The 20,940-nt window shown below is 46.1% G+C and overlaps 2 protein-coding genes across 6 annotated transcripts in view; both read left to right on the top strand.

The window, feature by feature from the left end:
* LOC310701035 (laminin subunit beta-1-like) overlaps positions 1 to 10,342 on the top strand; it is a 77,832-nt gene extending 67,490 nt beyond the window's left edge. For all 5 annotated transcript variants that reach the window (XM_083491033.1, XM_083491030.1, XM_083491034.1 and 2 more), the window contains 7 exons: positions 539 to 742; positions 1,563 to 1,707; positions 2,782 to 2,989; positions 3,687 to 3,828; positions 4,858 to 5,034; positions 6,403 to 6,550; positions 8,581 to 10,342. In XM_083491033.1, the coding sequence (XP_083347159.1) occupies positions 539 to 742; positions 1,563 to 1,707; positions 2,782 to 2,989; positions 3,687 to 3,828; positions 4,858 to 5,034; positions 6,403 to 6,550; positions 8,581 to 8,714 (1,158 nt within the window). In that variant the 3' untranslated portion in view covers positions 8,715 to 10,342. The remainder of the gene's footprint in view (positions 1 to 538; positions 743 to 1,562; positions 1,708 to 2,781; positions 2,990 to 3,686; positions 3,829 to 4,857; positions 5,035 to 6,402; positions 6,551 to 8,580) is intronic.
* Positions 10,343 to 19,408: 9,066 nt separating this feature from the next.
* LAMB2 (laminin subunit beta 2) overlaps positions 19,409 to 20,940 on the top strand; it is a 61,689-nt gene continuing 60,157 nt past the window's right edge. The window contains exon 1 of the mRNA XM_083491038.1: positions 19,409 to 19,830. Within this exon, the coding sequence (XP_083347164.1) occupies positions 19,803 to 19,830 (28 nt within the window). The 5' untranslated portion in view covers positions 19,409 to 19,802. The remainder of the gene's footprint in view (positions 19,831 to 20,940) is intronic.

Genomic DNA, 20,940 nt, shown 5'->3' with positions numbered 1-20,940 from the left:
ATGATTTTGGCCATCGCGCCTGAGCTTGAACCCAATGCATTTTGACTTTATGCCATTTTGGCTTTAGGCACGATCCCTGAAACATAACACTTGCATAATGTTATGTTTTTAATGCTTGACGTTTTATCGCTTTATTATTATTATTATTATTATTATTATTATTATTATTTTGTTGGGAGCCGCCCAGAGTAGCAGGGGAAACCCAGCCAGATGGGTGGGGCAATAATAATAAGAATAAAAATAAACATAAAAATAAATTATAAGTTGCTCTGGGGCTTGCTGCATTGGGGGGAACGGAATACAAAATGCTGTATATAAGGGTAAATTTGCATTAAAATTTGCTGGTGAATCTTTATGGGGGATTGTTTGAAAAATATTTGCAGGCTAACATGGAAATGTGGAAATGGGGGGAGATGAGAACCTCACTTTCTCCTGCCCCAGTTCTGGCCCTCCTTTCTTTCCATTTTTCTATGCAAGGGATGGGGCTTTCACCAGACTCCTGTTTCCCTGCACTGATCTTGGACTCCTGTTGCTCTAGATCTGCGGTGCTTCTGGAGAAGAGGGCTGTGAGCAGACCCCTTGCGGAGGGGCTTCCTGCCGGGACAGCTTAGGTCAGCGGCACTGCGGAGGCCCCAGCTGCACTGGAGCGCTGCCTGTGTCCATGAAGGCCCTCTCTACAGCTCAGAACATCTCTCGCCAGCTGGAGAGCAGCGCAAGGCACCTGGGCACCATTGCTAGCAAGGTACAGTGGCAGCAGAAGTGTATGTAAATAGGTTAAGAAGAAATGCCATTTGTATGGAGGCAAAGACTTCACTGCAGATTTATTCAAGGGTTGGGCTCCTGTCAGCTTGGGACAGAAATCTTGTGTCTCTCTTTAGGATGAAAAGTTTCAGGAGGGTGAAATAAAAAGCCTTTTTTTTCTTTCCCACCCTCCTGGGATCTTCTCCTGCTCAGCTACATAGTACTTTAAAGGGTTTGGGGCTGACTCCCAACTGCACACCTGAGCTGTCTAGCAGAATGGTGAAGTTTCCGAAGGGTGGAAAAGGCAAAGGTGTTTTGCTTTCCCCCCTTTCCCTCCCTGAAATCTGCCTGTATAATGCAGGTAGGGGGTTTTCTTTAACTTCATGGCACACGGGGGCGTCTTGCCCATAGAGGCAAGTGGTGCGGGGTGCCAGGGCAGCAAGTTTTGGAGGGTGCCAGGGAAAAGGTGGAGGCTGGACGCGGCACCTCCTGGCATCAGCTCGCTGCCCTCGCCCGCCTCACAGAAGCAGCGCCACGCCCGGAGGCTCCGCTTCTTCCCCACCAGAGGAATCGCCCTCCAGTCGCTGCCCGCCTCCTCCAGCCCCGCAAAGCTGCCGGCAGCATCGTAAAAAGGTTGTTAACTCTCGGAAATGTGGGGGGGGGGGGCGCCGGAGGGTTCTCTGCACTACAACGCTGGCACACATCCTCTCTAAACCTCTTCCCTTCCCCCTTTTCCGCTCTACTCCATTCCCCACAGCTGACACAGCTATCATTGCCTGGTTGTTTGCTTTGGGATACTAAGCTTCAGTGTTCACTCTTAGGTGCAAGAAATTCAGGACTTGGCGCAGAATGCCAGGAGCCATGCTCAGGACACTCTGGACCGTGCACAGGGGGCCCGGAACCGCGTGGAGAAGTCGACAGCCAAGCTGCGGGAATTTATCCAGAGGATAAAGGACTTCCTAGCAGGTAGCAGAACATCAGGCTTGCTCTGAACACCAGTCCAATACAACATGCAAAAGGATGGATGCGGTGATGTTGTTACTCACCTGCCCTTTGCCCTAAGGTCCCAGGGCAGCTTACAACGATTAAAACACAATATTAAAAACATTTTGAAAACAGCTTGCAAAGGGGATGGGCGAGGGGGGGAACGTACAGGTTATATAGGCAAGCATAGTTGCACTAAGTCGTGCTGTGAAATGTTGGCATTTGGACATCTAGATTTAGGGTCGTGTGTGTGTGTGCCAAGGCAGGGCTGCCTTTAGCATATGCGCCGCCGGGGTGCAAAGATCCGCCCAGCACCCCCAAATTTAGTTTAGCCGCCCCCAAGGGGGGAAGCCAAAGTTGTTGACCTGTTTTTAGGGGGGTGCAAACTCAAGGTTGTTAAGCTTTTTTGGGGTGGAAACGCTCACCTGTAACAATGACGCAGCAGAAAAAAATGCTTGTTTCCTGACTCGTTGGGAGTACAGTGGTGCCTCGCAAGACGAAAAGAATCCGTTCTGTGATTCTCTTCGTCTAGCGGTTTTTTTGTCTTGCGAAGCAAGCCCATTGACGGATTAGCGGATTAGCGCTATTAGCTGCTTTTAGCGGCTTATCTGCTGATCGGATCACCTGATAAGCGGCTTAGCGGCTTTGAAAAAGGGGGGGGGGGAGGAAAAAAACCCCGCAGGAACTCGCAAGGCATTGTCGTCTTGCGAAGCAAGCCCATAGGAAATTCGTTTTGCGAAGCACCTCCAAAATGGAAAACTCTTTCGTCTAGTGGGTTTTCCGTCTTGCGAGGCATTCGTCTTGCAGGGCACCACTGTATTTGATGCTACAAATAACAGAGTAATGGGGGGCGGGGACTTCCGCTCCATTGCTTTTCACTGCTGCCAATCGAGAGGGACCGGTATACAGTAGGTATACATTTGGCACCCCCCAGAATCTGGCGCCCGGGTGCGCAGCACCCTTTGCACCCCAGGTAAAGACGGTCCTGTGCCAAGGCCTACATGGGTGGATGGGAAACAAGGATGGATAGTTCCAGGCCTGTTCTTGTCTCCATAGAGGAAGGTGCTGATCCTGAGAGCATTGAGCTTGTGGCTCAGCAGGTCCTCAACATCTCCCTACCCAGCAGCCCTGATCAGATCAGCAACCTGATTAAGGACATCCGGGATAGAATCAGTCAGCTGGACGGGGTGGACATTATCCTGAACGACACGGTGCACAGCCTGAACCGTACCAGGGAACTCTTGGCAAAAGCGGAACTAGCTAAGTGAGTCTCTATGTCAGTGGGGGAGACGGACCCACAGATCTTATTTTTGCTAATTGAGCTTTTTAATGTTAATCAAATTGCATATTTCACAATGTCATAATTTGTTCAAGTCCTGATATCATAGCAATATGCACCAGCTTCTGGTCATTACTGGTAAAAACTGGCTGGGCAATGGGGCCAGTTTTTAGCAGTGTTATATAAACTGTATCCTGGAAAAGCTAAAACAAGCCCCAAGAATTGTGGCCAGCTCCTCTGCAGTGCATGTGAATGTGTTTTGGCATGACTTGTGAGCAATACCTAAAACAATAGCTGCTTGGGTTTGAATTTGTCAGTGGTGTCGTGTATTTATCTTTATGTTTTTAAAATATGTTACAACTTGCTCAGAAAACTTTGGGTAATGAGTGACTAATGAATCTAATAAATACCGGTAAATAGTATTAATAGTAGCTTGGCTTGTTAGGGTGTGCCATTTTAGGAGGATGAAGCTTACTTTTTGCAAATTTATTCCGTGAGGGGGGTTGGGTGTGAGGAATTCCAATCTGCTATTTTTTGTGATTGGACAACACTTAGCTTGGTAAGTCTACGTTTGACGAAGAAGCATATAAAATGCTTCTGTCCTTAAGCCACAAAAACTCGTGTTGCAGTAAGATTGCTAGTCTTTTCAGTGCTCCAACTCTCTGTTATGCTTTATGCCCAGAGGGCGAGCGGAGGGTGTGCAAGAAACCATCACAGAAACACGTGCGGCACTCAATGGAACAAAGGTCAAACTGGAGGCAGCAGAGCAAGCTATGAACAAAACCAAGGAAGCCATCCAGGCTGTGACTGGCCGCGTCAGGCAGGTGAGATGAATTGAACCACCTGGTGGCCAGAAAAGCTTCTTTAAACCTTTCCTCTACTCTTTCAGTGGCCAGTTCCAGAGCAGCAGCAGCACACTGCTCATCCACGTTAAACCACGGTTTATTTCAACCAATGCAATGCCACACTGTGGCCACCATGGCAGAGACATGCCAGGCCAGTCAAAAAGCAGACACAAGGCCAAAACAAAAGTCGGTTTGCAACAACTTCCTTGCTGTATTAAAACTGATGGTGCAAATGTGCCCTGCGATTGTCCCTTCCTTCATGATGCTACTCAGTGATGGGCTGGGGACCAGGTGTGGGGCTGCCTGGCTCTCAGGTCTCCCCAAGGCAGCAGGGAACTGGTAATGATGCGGGCACAGCAGCAGAGCCAATCCGAGGCTCCAAACTCTGCATCCACACTGTGCCAAGCCCCACCCCCTGTCTTGCTCCCCCCCTGTAACCAATACAGAACAACAAACCCCTGTGTTACAAACTTAACACAACAAACAACACAAGCAACACGATGGCCAGTATACTAGATAGCATTGCAGTTCTTACTGCATAATATACATGTTTTAGAACAACAAAAACAAAATGTGTACACTTGTAAATTCTCTAATATATTTGCAATCAAATGAACACACGTCTGTCAATCTTTGAAAGTCCGTAAATGTATAATAAGTCTATAGTTGAAGCAAAGTAATAGATGCTATCCTGTGGGCTAAGCGGTAAAACGTTTTAGGCGTTCAGGTGCCGAAGTAGTAAGTGAATTAACAATGTAGGACAGTGATCCCGGATAATCTGACTGTTTCGCTGGAATCGTCTTCAGCACAACCCATAGATTAGAAAAATGCACAAGGAGCAGTGGTCATAAGGATATGTAACCCCTGTAACCAGCTGCAACACACGGGCGCTGGGAAAACAGGAGAGCAATGCAGTCCCACTTTCGCAGTCCCGCCGGCTGCCACTGATGCTTCTTTTTCTCAGCAGTCAGCGTTTTGACTGCGCCTTGCGGTTTTTCTTTCTCTCAGGCCGGACGCAAGCTCGAGAAACTGGTCGACGCAGAGTCGAAAGTGGAGAGCCGCCTCAAAGGTCTGGCGCAGAACGTGAGCGCATTGCAAAACAAGTCGCAGAACAATCAGAAACTCGCCCAGGAGGCCAAGGGAAAAGCGGAGCGTGCCACCACTGCTGCGGGGAGGCTGGAAAACGTGAGCGTCCCTCTTCCCTCTGATCACCACTGCCGCCAACGGCTACTGTGTCAACTTGCCCACACGTCTCTTGCCATGGACATAAATGCCAACACTCTCCGTGGCTCAGATTGGCATTTTCCTGACTGCCATTGACATTAATTCCTTCCACCTTCTTCCATGACAACTCTTCCCTCATAACCACTTTTTTCAAGCAACCTCTCCCCCAAATTAGAAACCCGAATTCAAAATAGTAATAATAATAACAATAATAAAGTAATTTATTATGCTACCCATCTGACTGGGTTGCTGCAGCCACTCTGGGTGGCTTCCAACAATTTATAAAACCACAGTTCAACATCAAATATTAAAAACTTCCCTATACAGGGCTGCCTTCAGATGTCTTCTAAAAGTCAAATAGTTGCTTATTTCCTTAATGTCTGACAAGAGGGTGTTCCACAGGGTGGACATAAATACAGTGGACGCTCGGGTTGCGAACGTGATCCGTGCGGGATGCACGTTCGCAACCCACAGCGGTGCGCCTGCGCAGGTTGCGATTCGGTGCTTCTGTGCATGTGCAAAGCGCAATTTAGCGCTTCTGCGCATGCACGACTGCCGAATCTCGGAAGTAACCCGTTCCGGTACTTCCGGGTTTCTACGGGTGCGTAACCCGAAAAAACACAACCTGAAGCATCTGTAACCTGAGATTTGACTGTACACAGAAGGCCCTATGCCTGGTTCCCTGTAACCTCACCTCTCACAATCAGGGAACCGCCAGAAGGGCCTCGGAGCTGGACCTCAGTTTCCAGGCTGAACTGTGGAGGTATATAGGGCCGAAGCCATTTAAGGCTTTAAAGGTCAGCACCAACATTTTGAATTGTGCTCAGAAATGTACCGGGAGCCAATAGAGATCTCAATAGAGACGTTTATGACTGGTGTTATATGGTCCTGGCAGCTGCTCCCAGTCACCAGTTTGGCAGCCGCATTCTGGATTAGTTGTCACTTCTGAGTCACCTTCAAAGGCAGCCCCATGTAGAACGCATCACAGTAGTCCAAGCAGGAGATAACCAAAGCAAACAATGTTAAACCAAACACTGGCCTTCAACAGGTGGGTTGTGTCATGGCCTGATCTAAGGTGAGTCTTCAACTGCAGCTCTACTACTGTACAAATATATGGTAGTAAAAAAAATATTAAGGAATGGATCCGCAAATGCAATGCTTTAAACTGAAAGTGGGTCCTGGGCTGGCGTAGCTTACTGAACCAAACTGAAGTGAATCTAATGTGAACCAGAGGCATCCAGCCAAATAATTGGCTAGAGAGTTAGCACCTTATTAGCGTCCCTCCAAGCCTTTGCTGTAGTGGTGAGCTTCAATCTCTTGTGTCCCCAGGAGGTGGAGAAAGTGATGAAGAGATACCAGAAGTTGCAGGAAGAAGTGGACAAGCAGCCTCAAGATGCAATGCTCAGGCTGAAAAACCTTAGGGAGGAAGCCCAGAATCTCTTGGACAAGGCCACGGGCAGCAAGAGGAAGCTGGAAGGTAGGGACACCACAGGTGTGGTTGGGCAGGATCCCAACCTAAAAAAAAAGTAAAAAATTGGTGTTGGAAATGTTTACTCTAAAGGCTCCCCCCTTTATTGACACCGCTGTATGAACACAGCCTGTGTCCTATTTTGGTATGCAAAATAAGGGAGAGGAGAATCATAGAATCATAGAGTTGGAATAGACCACAAGGGCCATCGAGTCCAACCCCCTGCCAAGCAGGAAACACCATCAGAGCACTCCTGACATATGGTTGTCAAGCCTCTGCTTAAAGACCTCCAAAGAAGGAGACTCCACCACATTCCTTGGCAACAAAGGAGAAGCAGAGCTCCAGTCGAGCCGCAGGCATTCTGAGCTGGGAAAGGGATGGTGTGATGCTTCAGCAGGTGGCATGTGTGTTTTTGGGGAGGTGGGGCCTGTATAGCAGGGTGTCTGGAGATTTTCAGGAAGTTACAACTGAGTGCATCGGGCACAGGTTTGGCATCAAAGGAAGACAAGACAGGCAACTCCCCATTTAGGCACGGGTTACGTTCTGAGGCACTGCGCCTTCAAGTGAAATCGCATGTATTCGAAACACCATTGGAAAAGCCTGCAAGCACCCTCTAACCCTCTGGAAACCCCTTTGAAAAACCAGCAGACACCAAACTCCACCACAATCGCTCCCTCCAAACCTCCTGGCTCAAGCCCCAACTCTCCTCAGGCCTCAACGGTCAGTGCAAGGGATCATGGGATTGCCAGGCACTTTTTTCCGCACCTTTTCCACCCCTTCTGGGCTGGTTTAGGGCCCTTTTGCCATTTTAAAAGTCACTTCTGGGTTCAGCGCGCACGCACGTTTGCGCATTGGTCGTTGCCTATAACAGTAAGTTGGAATGTGTACAGCAGTTTGGAGTTTTCAGAGAGCCTCACACATAATTATTACCCCCCGTGTTTTGCGGATGCGGCTGAGACTGAGAGATGGTGATGTGTCAGGGCTGAGACTGAACCCAGTACAGTGGTACCTCGGGTTAAGTACTTAATTCGCTCCGGAGGTCCATTCTTAACCTGAAACTGTTCTTAACCTGAAGCACCACTCTAGCTAATGGGGTCTCCCGCTGCCGCCAGGCCGCCGGAGCACAATTCCCGTTCTCATCCTAAAGCAAAGTTCTTAACCCGAGGTACTATTTCTGGGTTAGCGGAGTCTGTAACCTGAAGCGCATGTAACCTGAAGTGTATGTAACCTGAGGTACCACTGTACATAGCTCAGCTTCATGGGTGCTTTCTCACGTGGCACATCCTTTTCCACTCCCTCTCCATTAATAATGATAATAATAAATTTTATTTATACCCCGCCCTCTGCAGCCAAGACCAGGCTCAGGGCGGCTGACACCAGGTATAAAAACAATTGATTAAAATACAACTTAAAAACAAGATTAAAGTACAACATTAAAATGCAGCCTCATTTCAGTAGAAATTCAAATCAAAAACTTTTTGGGGATGAAAACGTCAAATCTTCACCAAGGCCAACTATCCAGACTGGTCCTACGTGGGTCAGAAAAAAGCCAGGGAAGTCCCCAAATAGGAGTTCCATCACAGAAAGGGAAAGGAAAAAGGAAAGAGGGGAAGGGGATCAAGTTGATTCCAAGCCAAAGGCCAGGCGGAACAACTCTGTCTTACAGGCCCTGCGGAAAGAAATCAGATCCTGCAGGGCCCTGGTCTCATGAGGCAGAGCGTTCCACCAGGCCGGAGCCAGTGTTGAGAAGGCCCTGGCTCTGGTTGAGGCTAATCTGACTTCCTTAGGGACCGGGACCTCTAGGGTTTTGCTATTTATGGACCTTAAGTTCCTCTGTGGGGCATACCGGGAGAGGCGGTCCCGTAGGTACGAGGGTCCTAGGCCGTGAAGGGCTTTAAAGGTCAAAACCAGCACCTTAAATCTGACCCTGTACTCCACTGGGGGCCAGTACAGCTGGAAAAGCACTGGGTGAATATGAAAAACTGTTGTCACCAGGGCCTTGATCCGTCTTAAAAAAAACGCCTGCCTCTTCTTTCCAGAGCTGGAAGGGCGCTTCGAGGCCAACGAGAAACAAATGAAGGAGAAAGCAACCGTGCTGCAGAAGCTGGAGGGACAAGTGACCGAACTCCTGCAGTACATCCGGGACAAAGCCACGGCCTATGCTACGTGCTAGGGGCCCTGATTCCTGCCAGCTCCAGACTCTGCCACAATGGGGACCTCCCATACATGTCTCTGGCCAGCTCCTCTCTCTGAGACCCTAGCTGTAGATTTGAGGGCCTTTGTGTAACCCTGTTCTTTTTAATCTCCACCTGATTGTACCGGTTAGGCCCGCCTGGGATCAGGCATATCAGAGCGATTTCAATGCAAACATCTCATAGACACGCAGTTATGTTGCGGTGGTGCCATTAGGTAAGTTAAGACTCCGGGGTTAATGGGGAAGGGCCGTAACCGTAGAACCTCTGCTTTGCATGCAGAAAGTCCCGGGTTCACAATCTCCAGCATTCTCCAGGTAGGGCAGGAAGACGCGTCTGAAATCCTGGCAAGCCACTGCCAGTCCGTGTCGACATTACAGTGCCAGATGGGCCCGATGGTCTCATTCAATATAAGGCAGCTTCTTATATTTTGTAATTGTCTTACAGGGCCGCTCTCTTTAGAGGGCAACGGGTGTTACCTGAATCGTAATGGTTACTATTTTGAGGTTCCTTCTAACTCTGTCATTCCACTTCAGATTCATTATGATAAGCCCATCTTTCTTATTCTCCCTAGATTTCTGTCCTTAAGTCTCGCCCTGATGGCATCTGTTCGGTCCACAGGCTGTCCCAGAACGGGGGGGGGGGGTGTTAGAAAGCCTTATTCCTGCAGATTATCTGCCCCAATATGTCCACACCAGCTCAATGAATGGATGAGTTCCCCTCTGGGCGACTTCTCGTTGCCCTTGGGCTCTTTTGCTGTTGCCGTGGAAACAAAGCACCCAGCTGCTTCGGCCTGCAGCCTCAGGCATAGACAAGGGACGCAGAGTTCTACCTGTTTTATCAAGGGTAGTGGAAAATTGCCTGTGGCTTTCAGTTGCCTCCTGAGGTTTCTTTAACCTCAGCAAAGAAATATATTTAGTCCTGGACTTGACGCCCCACAGCTGTCCCCCTTTCTTGTGAAATGGATGAAGTCACACAGAGCGCTTCCCCTCCCGCCGAAAAATGGTTCTAGTCAAAAGCAGTATGATGTTCAGCACTTCTTCCGAGAGTTCCCTCCTATTCCATTCAAGATTGAGAGGTTCCTTCTTCCCACTTCCTTTCCCCTATGTGAATTGCCTCAGGATACTAATGATTGCACAACTAGCTTTAAATAGTTGTTTCTTTGTTTTCTAAGATGACACAGATTCATAGAAGCTGTCTGTCAACTGCTATTAGTCAACTCTTTTGAGCAAGTGAAGGTGCGTCGCACCCAAGAAACACCATGTTATTTGGGCAACTTGAGAATTAAAATAAAATAAAAATCCCACAAGCACATCTCCCCCCCCCCCCCAGCCTGGCAGTAAAAATATAATAAATTAACAATTTGCCGTCTTTTCATTATACCTCAAATAAGTTGTGTGGGACTCCTCACAACATGGTAGGGTTGACCGTGACTCTTTCTTCCTGACCTGCTCCTCCCATCTTATTGGTCCAGAAGGTATATGGGGAAGTGTTGCGTATCAGGGGAGGACAGTGATGCCCAACCACAGACATTCCCTCCTGACCAGCATCTCTTAAGAAAGGAGTGTTCAGCCATTCCTTCATTTTAGTAATAAACCCCTTGACCTTCTTGGTTTTCTGGTGTGTGTTTGCATCTCTGTGACTGATGAAGGTGGTGGTATCATGTCCTCAGAACAGCAGTAACAAAAAACAATTATTGCTATACCTTTTGGTCCTAACAAAAGGCATTTGGGAGCCCCCGTTTCTACCTAGCCCAAAAAGGGGCTCCTATTCCTTCCATAGCGGCGTGTGTGGATTCTGTCCACAAACCGGTATGAGACTCAACATCAAACTTCTCCCAGCCACTGATCAAAGCCAGGGAATTAAGGGTGGGTGAATAGTAGAAGCCAAATGAGGTCCCCGGTGATGGCATGTGGTGGTGCTGCGGGGAATTACCGTATTTTTCGCTCTATAACACGCACCCGACCATAACACGCACATAGTTTTTAGAGGAGGAAAATCCGTAGGCATGCCACCCGTAGGCATTTCCTCCATAACACGTACAGACATTTCCCCTTACTTTCTAGGAGGAAAAAAGTGAGTGTTATGGTGCAAAAAATACGGTATTTCCTTGTGCCTAGCTGCTAGCAGAAAGAGGAAAACAATGTGTCACATACAGTATGTTCTCTTCTGACAGTTCCTTCCAGGCACTAGAGCTAGGAAGTTAAGAAGAAATGGGCATGACAACCTCCACATTCCTTTGTCATTGACACAGCTGAGTTGTCAACTGTTGGCAAGGCCATGATGGGTAATGACACACTCAGGCGCCCATCTGTGCACAGCTTCCTAAATTTTATTAGGAACACGCTGTTTTTTGTCAAAGCACTGCTGCGTGAACCGGGCAAACATCCAGAGATGCTCTATATACTGTAAGGACACTGGGAAAACACTGCTTTTATCAACTTCTCCTCAACACTATTACTTTCAATAATATGCAATTTGATAAGATAGCAAAAAAACCTGAATTCCTGTTTTTTCAGATGATAACCAGCTATCTTCCACATATACCGTATTTCTGCTCTATAAGACGCACCAGACCATAAGACGCACCTAGTTTTTGGAGAAGGAAAACAAGAAAAAAAAAATATTCTGAATCTCAGAAGCCAGAACAGCAAGAGGGATCGCTGCACAGCGATCCCTCTTACTGTTCTGGCTTCTGGGATAGCTGTGCAGCCTGCATTCTCTCCATAAGACGCACACACATTTCTCCTTACTTTTTAGGAGTCTTATAGAGCAAAAAATACGGTAATTACACCCAATGGGAGAAGCAGTTTGCCAACATGCTTTAACATCTTTCCCCTTGCATAAAGGCCAGCAAGGCATATGCAGAGTTACCCTGGCTGGGACTGACTCGTCCAACATCACACGTTGGCTCGTTGGCAAATGTGGGATTTGCACCCAGGAACACACACACAAATGAATTTATCATGTCCTATGGCTCTGTGATGCCTGGGAATCGACCTCTTAAAATGGCAAGGCATCTTGTGACACTTTAAAGACTAGCACATTTATTGTGGCAAAAACTTTCCTAAGCCACAGTCCACACTTCAGGTTGATGCATCGCCTGTAATCCCATGGGATGCAGAACGGGGACATACAGTAGTGAATATACGTTTGGCAATTTAAGATTCACTTTGTGCATCTGATGGCTGTGGCCCCATGAAAGCTTATGCCATAATAAACCGTAAGGTGCCGCAATACTCCTCGTCGTTTTTTGCTATGACAACTCGTTGTTTTTGCCCATCCTACCCATCTGGAAATGTTTAAAATGTGAGTCAGCACTTAAAAACAGGAGCATTTTTGGCCACCCTGGACTGCTTGGACATTTGATCCGCCACAGTGCGCGTTCTGTGAGGGCAGCCTTTTGAACTGGGTGGGGATCTGTGGCTTCCTGTAGCATCAGTGCAATTGGCATCTGAGCTGCTTGATCCTGTCTCTCTGTCCTGCAACTGAGAAGGGTTTTCCTCTGAACTTCCTCCCCCCCCCCCCTGCAGATGGTTTGATGGGATCTCTTGCAAGGAGCCGTGAATAAAGGAAGTTCTCGTGGTGAGTGGGGTAGCAGCACGGGATAATTCAGGTCAGTGTGGGATAATTCAGGTCAGTGTGCTGTGCGTTGGGCTCTCTCTGCATGGAAGAGAGAGCAAGCCAGGAAAGGCACATTCCAGCCCAGCTACAAGACCAGCCCACTCTGCACAGGAGAAAAGCTGGAGCATGCTCAGTCCTCAGGAATGGGAGCCTTCATCCACCCACCACAGTGAGAGAGAGGCACTGATGTGACGCTGGCAAATCCAAACATCAAAAACAAGATGCTGCACATCTCTCTCTCTCTCTCTCTCTCTCTCTCTCTCTCTCTCTGATTTTACTCCTCTTCCAATAACTTTGAAAGCGGTAGTGTGCCATGCAGCAGCAATGACTTAATGTTGTGCCTGGCGATCCCCGAGTCTTGGCAAATGTCGGAGATAAAACATTGAATGCAAAAACACTGCCCATTTAGAATGATCAAGAAATATCCACACAGCTTCGAAGGAACTGCAGGGCTCTCTCTCAAGAGAGACATAATGTGGCAGAAGAGCATGTTGAATTTTCAACTTTCAAATTCCCAAAATGAGGGGTGCCAAAATGTTGTAACATAACCTGGGAATTCAGAAGATATTTTGGTTAAATTGATATGATCTAGTTTTGGTAAGTAAAATGTGTGTAAAATTACATGGAAATGACCAATGATTGCCAAGTACAAGCAGTTTATTATTATTATTATTATTATTATTATTAAGCATTACTGGACTTTATCAGAAGGTAAAATTAAAAACTTACTTGGTTTTCCGAAACAGTTCATATGCTTCTTCATCAAACGTAGACTTACCAAGCTAAATGTTGTCCGATCACAGCAATAATAGCAGATTTCCTCACACTCAAAAACATATTTTTAAGATCCCCCTCACTGAAGAAATTTGCAAAAATTTAAGTTTCACCCTCCTAAAATGAAATGCCCTAATGTGGCAGTTCACTTCTGGGTTTCAGAACCCTAAATGCTGGGGGTAGGAGAGAGGTTTGCTCCAGTTCCTATAGAGTCCACAGCCACCGGAACAGACTTCTTCCCTGCCCCAAGCTTTCAGTCTTCTGAAAGTGGAACCCAGAAGCGGATTGCCACATTCTAGGCATATTGATTCACCCAGCTTTAAAAGTGTTCTAAAAACTATTTGAATATATAAAATATTTCAAATAAATAAACAGCATACTCTTTTTGTACAGGTAATGCAGGCAGGGTTGGGTTGTTGTTTTTTGCGAAACCCTATTCCTGTAAGCATGCATCAGAAAAGAGAGGGAGCAGGTGGCGCTGTGGTCTAAGCCACTGAACCTCTTGGGCTTGCCAATCGGAAGGTCGGTGGTTCGAATCCATGCGACGGCCAACCTAGCAGTTCGAAAGCACAGCGATGCAAATAGATAAATAGGTACCACTGTGGTGGGAAAGTAAATGGCGTTTCCATGCGCCAGAAGCGGTTTAGTCATGCTGGACACATGCTCTGGAAACCTGTCTGTGGACAAACACCGGCTCCCTCGGCCTGAAAGCAAGATGAGCGCCACAACCGCATAGTTGCCTTTCACTGGACTTAACCGTCCAGGGGTCCTTTACCTTTACCTTTTACAGCGTCAGAAAAGAGGTGAAGGGAATCCACCCTTTTTAATCACCTTTGATTCTCAGTTGGTAAGTGATCGTGAATATGTCCAGAATTTTGGAGGAGATATATATGGTTGTCAGCTCCTGACCTGAAGACGACTCCTGAGTTTTAAAGAGACAACGTACAACTCTACATTTATAGGAGGAGGAGGAGAAGCTCCTATTAAAGGAAAGAGAAATAGCCATGGAGGTCAGAAGGGGATGGAGAACTCAGTGATGACAGCACACATGCTTTGCATGCTAATGACCTCTGTTTGGGTCATTTGCATATCAAGGTAGCGTGGGAACCCTGGAGAACCACTGCCAATCACTATGGACAACATTGAGTTACATCAGTGGTGGGGGAACCTCAGGCCAAGGGGCCTAATGTGGCCCTCCTGACCTTTTTATCTGGCCCTCAGGACCATGACCCCTCTCCCTGTCCCTGCTCCATGTTCTCCTGGAGTGGTTTTGCCTGTTGTTTAAGGGAGATATTGCCTCTTGCTAGCCTGGATTGGAAGATGTCCAAATTATCCAGCCATGCTATTCCTATATGATTCTGAGCATCCTTAGTGTGGCAGTAGATCTTTTGCAGTAGCACCCGAACATTAGCAGATCGAAGCAGATCAGAGCTGTTTCCAGATGGGTGGCTCATGCTAATAAGAAATCACCGCCCTTCTGCTGTAAGGTTCAAGCACAATTGCAGTTGGCTTTCTACTCTGCTGGGAATATTGCACTTTTTCTGCAGATTCATCCTGTTAAAAAACAAAAAGAGAGAAAAGGAAAAAAAACCCCAATAATAATGATAAATACTAAAATACAAATAACGATAGATAACCAACAGATCACATCACTATGTGAATCTGAAATTAAGCATATAAATTAATATAAGCTCTCCAGATGTTCAAATTGATGCCCATGTAAAATACGTTTGAATGTAGCCAGAGTAGTGCCTTTGTGCAATATACAATATGTATTTGCCCTCCCAAGATCAAAGTATCTTTTTTTTTTTTATAAAATTTTTATTGGTTTTACATATTTTTTAAACATAAACAAACACATAAAAAACAAACAAACACGTATAATTTCATAACATTTTTTCATAAACTTCTTTTCCGGGACTCCCCCATACCCCCCCTTTCTGCATCCCAATGTCCAAAGTATTTTTTAGCAACTTCTAAATATACCTTTCCAGCCTCTGTCATCTTAGTTATCTCTATAATCTGACCTTATATCACTGTATCCTTTTGTTCCTAAAAACCACAACACTCTAACATTCATTAAGTTTATAATAGTCCTTAAGATAACTCTTGAATTTTCTCCATTCTTCTTCCACCGTCTCTTTTCCTTGGTCACGGATTCTGCCTGTCATCTCGGCCAGTGTCATATAGTCCATCACTTTCATCTGCCATTCTTCCAGGGTGGGTAGATCTTGTGTCTTCCAATACTTTGTGATGAGTATTCTTGCTGCTGTTGTAGCATACATAAAGAAAGTTCTATCCTTCTTTGACACCAATTGGCCGACAATGCCCAAGAGAAAGGCCTCTGGTTTTTTGAGGAAAGTACTTTTAAGTACCTTTTTCATTTCATTATAGATCATTTCCCAGAAAGCTTTAATCTTTGGGCATGTCCACCAAAGGTGATAGAAGGTACCTTCAGTCTCCTTACATTTCCAACATTTGTTATTGGGCAAGTGATAAATTTTTGCCAGCTTGACTGGGGTCATGTACCACCTATAAACCATTTTCATAATGTTTTCCTTTAAGGCATTACATGCCGTAAATTTAATACCGGTGTTCCATAACCATTCCCAGTCAGCTGACATAATGTTATGACCCACATCCTGTGCCCATTTGATCATAGCCGATTTGACTGTTTCGTCCTGTGTATTCCATTTCAGCAACAAATTATACATTCTTGATAAATTCTTAGTATTGGGTTCTAGCAATTCAGTCTCTAGTTTTGATTTTTCCACCTGGAAACCAATTTTCCTGTCCTGTTTGAAAAATTCCATTATTTGATGATACTGAAACCAATTTTGTACTTTATATTTCAATTTCTCATAACTTTGTAATTTCAACTTATCTCCATCCTGTTCCAAAATTTCCCAATACTTCGGCCATCCGACCTCCATATTGAGTTTCTTCACTGCTTTAGCCTCCACTGGTGACACCCATCTAGGGGTTTTGTTTTCCAACAGATCTTTATATCTTATCCAAACATTAAACAGTGCTTTTCTAACAATGTGATTTTTAAAGGCACTATTGACTTTGTCATACCATAGGTATGCATGCCAACCGAAAGCATTGTTAAAACCTTCCAGGTCCAAAATGTCTGTGTTCTCGAGGAGCATCCATTCTTTCAGCCAGCAAAAAGCTGCTGCCTCATAGTACAATTTTAAGTATCTTAGCCACTGTAAGAGCTTGCAAAATCCACTTGTGTTGTCCATCCTTTCATCTCCTTACTGCAGGAATATAGTCTAAAAGCACATAAACATCTCCAAATATCAAGGACTTCGCCACTGTGAAATTGATGTGTCGGCTTCAGGCCAAAAGGAATGTCTCACTGGACAAGCCCACACCATATGCCTCAGAGAGGCATTCTCAGTTTGGCACTTCCAACATCTGTTTGTATGCCTTCCTATACAAACGTTCCAAGCCAGAGGCCAACGCCACATCTTACTGCAGTGAATTCTTTCTCTCACCTGTCCTCCATCTGCTACCAGTTTGGAAGCCTGCCTTAGGCTATGGACAGCAAAGGAAGGCTTGGCTTACAATGCCACCGCCCCTTACCTTATGAAGCTCTGGTTTCCTGCCCCCCCCCCCCGTTTAATGAAACCTCCCTTTTTTATTATTCCTGCAGACTTTTTGCCTGACAGGTTGATAATGTTTTTCCTGTATTTGCTGTTTGATGTTACTGTTTTATTGTGATGCTGTGAGTCTAACCACTGTACACCACCTTCATTAAATGGTTACCCTTGAATCTGCCCCTTTCCAAGCATTTATCCCAGACTTTCCTAAACAGGAAACATACAATTTTGGATGGATTACCTACGTTCTCTGATGTGTTCAAATGGTGTGCCCTGTGATTGACAACACATGTAGAATTCCAGACATACCCTCCTTGAAAAAAAGGCAGAGCAATGAAATAAATACACACAGCTATTCAAATTAGGGGTCCTGATTTTAAATTGAAAGGCAGATTTAGGTAATTCTGAAATTAGGCCTAACCTGATTGTAAAAATCCCATCCTAAGAAGCAGTTTGGTGGGACTGACTTACTTATTTGAGGTTAGGCTTCCTATGTGCTTAACAGCCATGTGATAGACAGAAAGTCAACAAGTAAAGCTTTCTATTCACTGTATCTTTATGCTGTGGAAAGCTGCACCTGATTAATTTCTGTATGTCATCGTGGCAAAGTGATATAATCTATTCCTATTTGAAAATACCTCCACAGGTGAAAGTCTATTTAATTCCTCCATGAACGTTGTTATTAATATGTGTACACACAAACATGCACTCACACACAAACCATATTGTTTACAGTGGAAATATTTCACAAGAACAAATCTCAGTGCAGCTGCACTATCACTTTCTAGTGATCGTTCCTAAAGATAGCCTCACTTTTACGTTAAGTCTCAAAACAATGGCAAGTTAGACTCACACAAAGACCAACATCTCAAAACAAACAGGAATGCCATATTTTCCAGCTCTTGAAAGCCAGATGATGCTTGTAGCCTGATGTTGAGGCTATCATCATGTCTCTTGCTGACTATCTCCTGAGAGCAGGCAAATTTTTTCCTCATGACTGTTTTAAGAAATGACTCCCACTGTCATTGCAATTACTTCTCCCTCCCTGCAAGAAAATAACACTCTGTTCCGAAGACTAGATGGCCTGAGACTACAGAACCAAAAAAGAGCCAAACTCCATCCGTCAGTCACAGAAGAACCAAGGCCTGCTCTGTTGTACATGTTTGTGTGAGCAGGTTTCCTCAGAGATTAAAAAGATATCAGGCTAGTAATAATACGATGGTGGTGGTGATGGCAAAAAAAGAAAGAAAAACATCAAAAAGAGTGGACATAATTTTACTATTTTTTTATTTTACAAATGCTTTCCTAGTCTTTTCCTGTGGAAATGTACTAATTATTGTGGGCGAATCTAGCTTTCAGGCAATGTCACATTTGACCTTAAGTGTGGCACTCTTGTCTCATAGCTGAACGGTGATCATCCGTTACCTGCTTTATGGAAATTGTAACTTTTTAATATGAAAAAAGCTGTAGCTGTCTTTTTTAAAAAAGCATTTCAATAACTCATGTCTCTTATTTGCTTAAATTTGCAGCTCCGAGCCAAGGGTTTGCGTCACATTCTGATCCGATGTGCATAAAAGCATGCTGTGAAACTTACCAAATTCCAAAAAAATTAACCAGTGTCTAAATTTGAGGTCCCTTTTGGGCTTGAGACCCGGGCCAAATATCTCCCCACTCCATTAATGGGCCCTAACATTAGAAAAAGTGAATCAGATGCCTCAGGCAGGAGCTGCCTGGGGCTGGACAGTGACAACTGAAGCTGCCTTCAGAATATTTTGATTGGAAGGTGGAGTATAAACCTTCAAAAAGAAAAACCAAAAGGATCAATGTGACATAGCGGAGACTTTAGGATTCAGCTACAAATAGCCCAACTCTGTGCCATGTGCGTAGACTTAAAGAAGACAGGCTATTTTTGTGTGTCACTTTTTAAAAGGTTCATAATAGGCAGTTTTGTGTGAATAAAATAAGGCTATGGAATAGCCCATCCTGGCTATCTGGGCTAAGGCAACAATTGTATAAACAGTTATGTAAATGAGAAATGCCACCATGACTGTGTATACACCATACACTGAAAGCACACATCCATAAATCCTAATAGTTCACCCCACACAGAGCTACAATTCCCAGCGCCCTTAACAAACTACAGTTCCCAGGATTCCATGCGGGGACGTGCTTTAGATGTATGGTATGCCGTCTGCCTCTCAGCAAAGACTGTTGTTATGCGGGTAATAAAACAGTTTTGCCGATCCCTTCTCAAAGCTCAGCAGATCTACTGAAATACACCAAAAACTGCCAACTGAAAAATAAACTGAAATGGGACTAATCTACGGATATTTGGCTTTATAATACATACGTATATAATTATGTTGTGCAATATAAAGATAAAGCCAAATAGCCGTAAGATTTGCCACATTTGAGAGCGTTTTCCAAGCAAAGTGAGGTTTGCTAAAGAGAGAGAACAGGATTGTAAACACATAAATCCATGCGTGTTAAGGCTTTAATTTTGTTCAATTTGCTGCAAGACCTGGCACTGAACCTCAGCTAAAAATGAACCAACCACCCCTCACCTCCTAAATAAACATCGGTCACTTCATTTATTTTTATTTTTAAAAGAGAGAAAAGTCCACCCCGTCTGGACGTGCGTATGTGTCTGGCTGCTGGCTTTACGCAGCAGCAGCACCAGATCCCGGCGGAATCCGCCCCGCGCTTTCCCTCTGGCCTTTTCGCTGCTAACTTTTTCCAACTAAGTTTAGCTTTTGGATCAAGCCGAGGAGCGGCGCGAGGCGACTTCTTCTTTCTTTTCTTTTTTCCCCCCTAAGGGGAGGACGGGGGCGAGGAGGGTTTTCTCGGGACGGAGGCGCCGGGGCTCGGGTTAGGAAAGGCGCAGAGGCATCCAGCGGGGAGGAGGCGGAGGCGGGAACGGCCTGCATTGGAAAAGGGGTCCTCCCCATCCGGAGCGACCCACAGGCCGCCCACGCCGCCGGGGTCCTCTTCGCCATCCCTTTGGCTTTGCCCCCAATTCAGCAGAAGAAGAGCCGCCCGGTGCGCGGCATCCACGGAGCTGCCATGAGGCTGTGGGGTTTGCTGCTCGCAGGTAAGTCTCCGCCAAGGATCGGGGTCGCGGCACCTGCCTGTCAAAGTCCTGGCAGGATGGCCAGGAAGGAGCGAGGCAGAGAATAGGGAGCCTCATGCTGAAAGGAGGGAGAACTTCACTTTTGGAATTGTGTGTGTGTGTGTCTACTAGGATAGCGACTTTTAAAACTATTTTTTAATCAACGAGGGCTTGAGGGCTTCTTAAATCTTTTCTAGGGACTGCATCTCAAGACCACTGCCTCCATGCCACCCTTGCCCTTGCCTCAGGACGGCGGCGGGGGGGTGCCTTCTTAACAGTCCAAACCAGAGAAATCTCCTTTTCTTCTCACACAAACATCCTGATGGTTGTCCTCAGTGTGGCCGCTCATCCTGGTGGGGCACTGCCAGGCTTCTGCTTGGCCCGATGTGCCCTGTTTGAGGGTTGGGGGCACCTCTCTGAGATTCCCCAAAGGACAGGCTTCAAGATGGTATAAATAGCGTCTGGTGGTCTTCTTCGCAGGGCGTATATTCTTAACTCCTACTTTCTAGCTGGGGCATACGGTGGTCTAGATTATATTGGCTGAAGTGGGTGTGGATGGGTGGGTGTTGATATTGGGGTCCTATCTGCCCCATTCTGGAATGCCTCACTACTTGAGGGTTGCCAGCAACTGCCGCGTTCCCCCAACAACAAGATGCTATGGTGGAGAAAGCTGCACCTGTTGATTTGCCATTTACCTGCCCTGCCTCCGCTTCTCTCAGACAAGCGGCCCAATCCTATGCACGTCTGCACGGAATAAACTTTCAGAGGTTGCGGAGGAACCCCCTGTGAGCGGCAGCTGCATAGGATTGCACCTTACTTGTGTCTCATATGGAGGCTAAGGATGTGGGTGATGCCTGGATGGTCCGTCTGCTGCCAGCGGACGCCTGTTTTTGCCTCCTTCACAAGATCACACCAACATACTCTTGTGTTAAGTAATCGGAAGTCAGTGCCTTCCATTTGCACACTCGACAATTGCTTACGCAGGTTGAAACCTCCACTTTGCCGACAGATATGTAAAATGGGAAAGAACCCATCCCGGTTCTGGGTGTGCAACCACAAGCATTTATTTGAACGACACCAAGGAGTCGCTAA

This window comes from Podarcis liolepis, assembly GCF_965112155.1.
Source record: "Podarcis liolepis genome assembly, chromosome: 2".
In the NCBI taxonomy this organism is placed as follows: Eukaryota; Metazoa; Chordata; class Lepidosauria; order Squamata; family Lacertidae; genus Podarcis; species Podarcis liolepis.
Note: the sequence above shows the minus strand (reverse complement) of the source record. Positions and strands in the feature narration are given on the sequence as shown.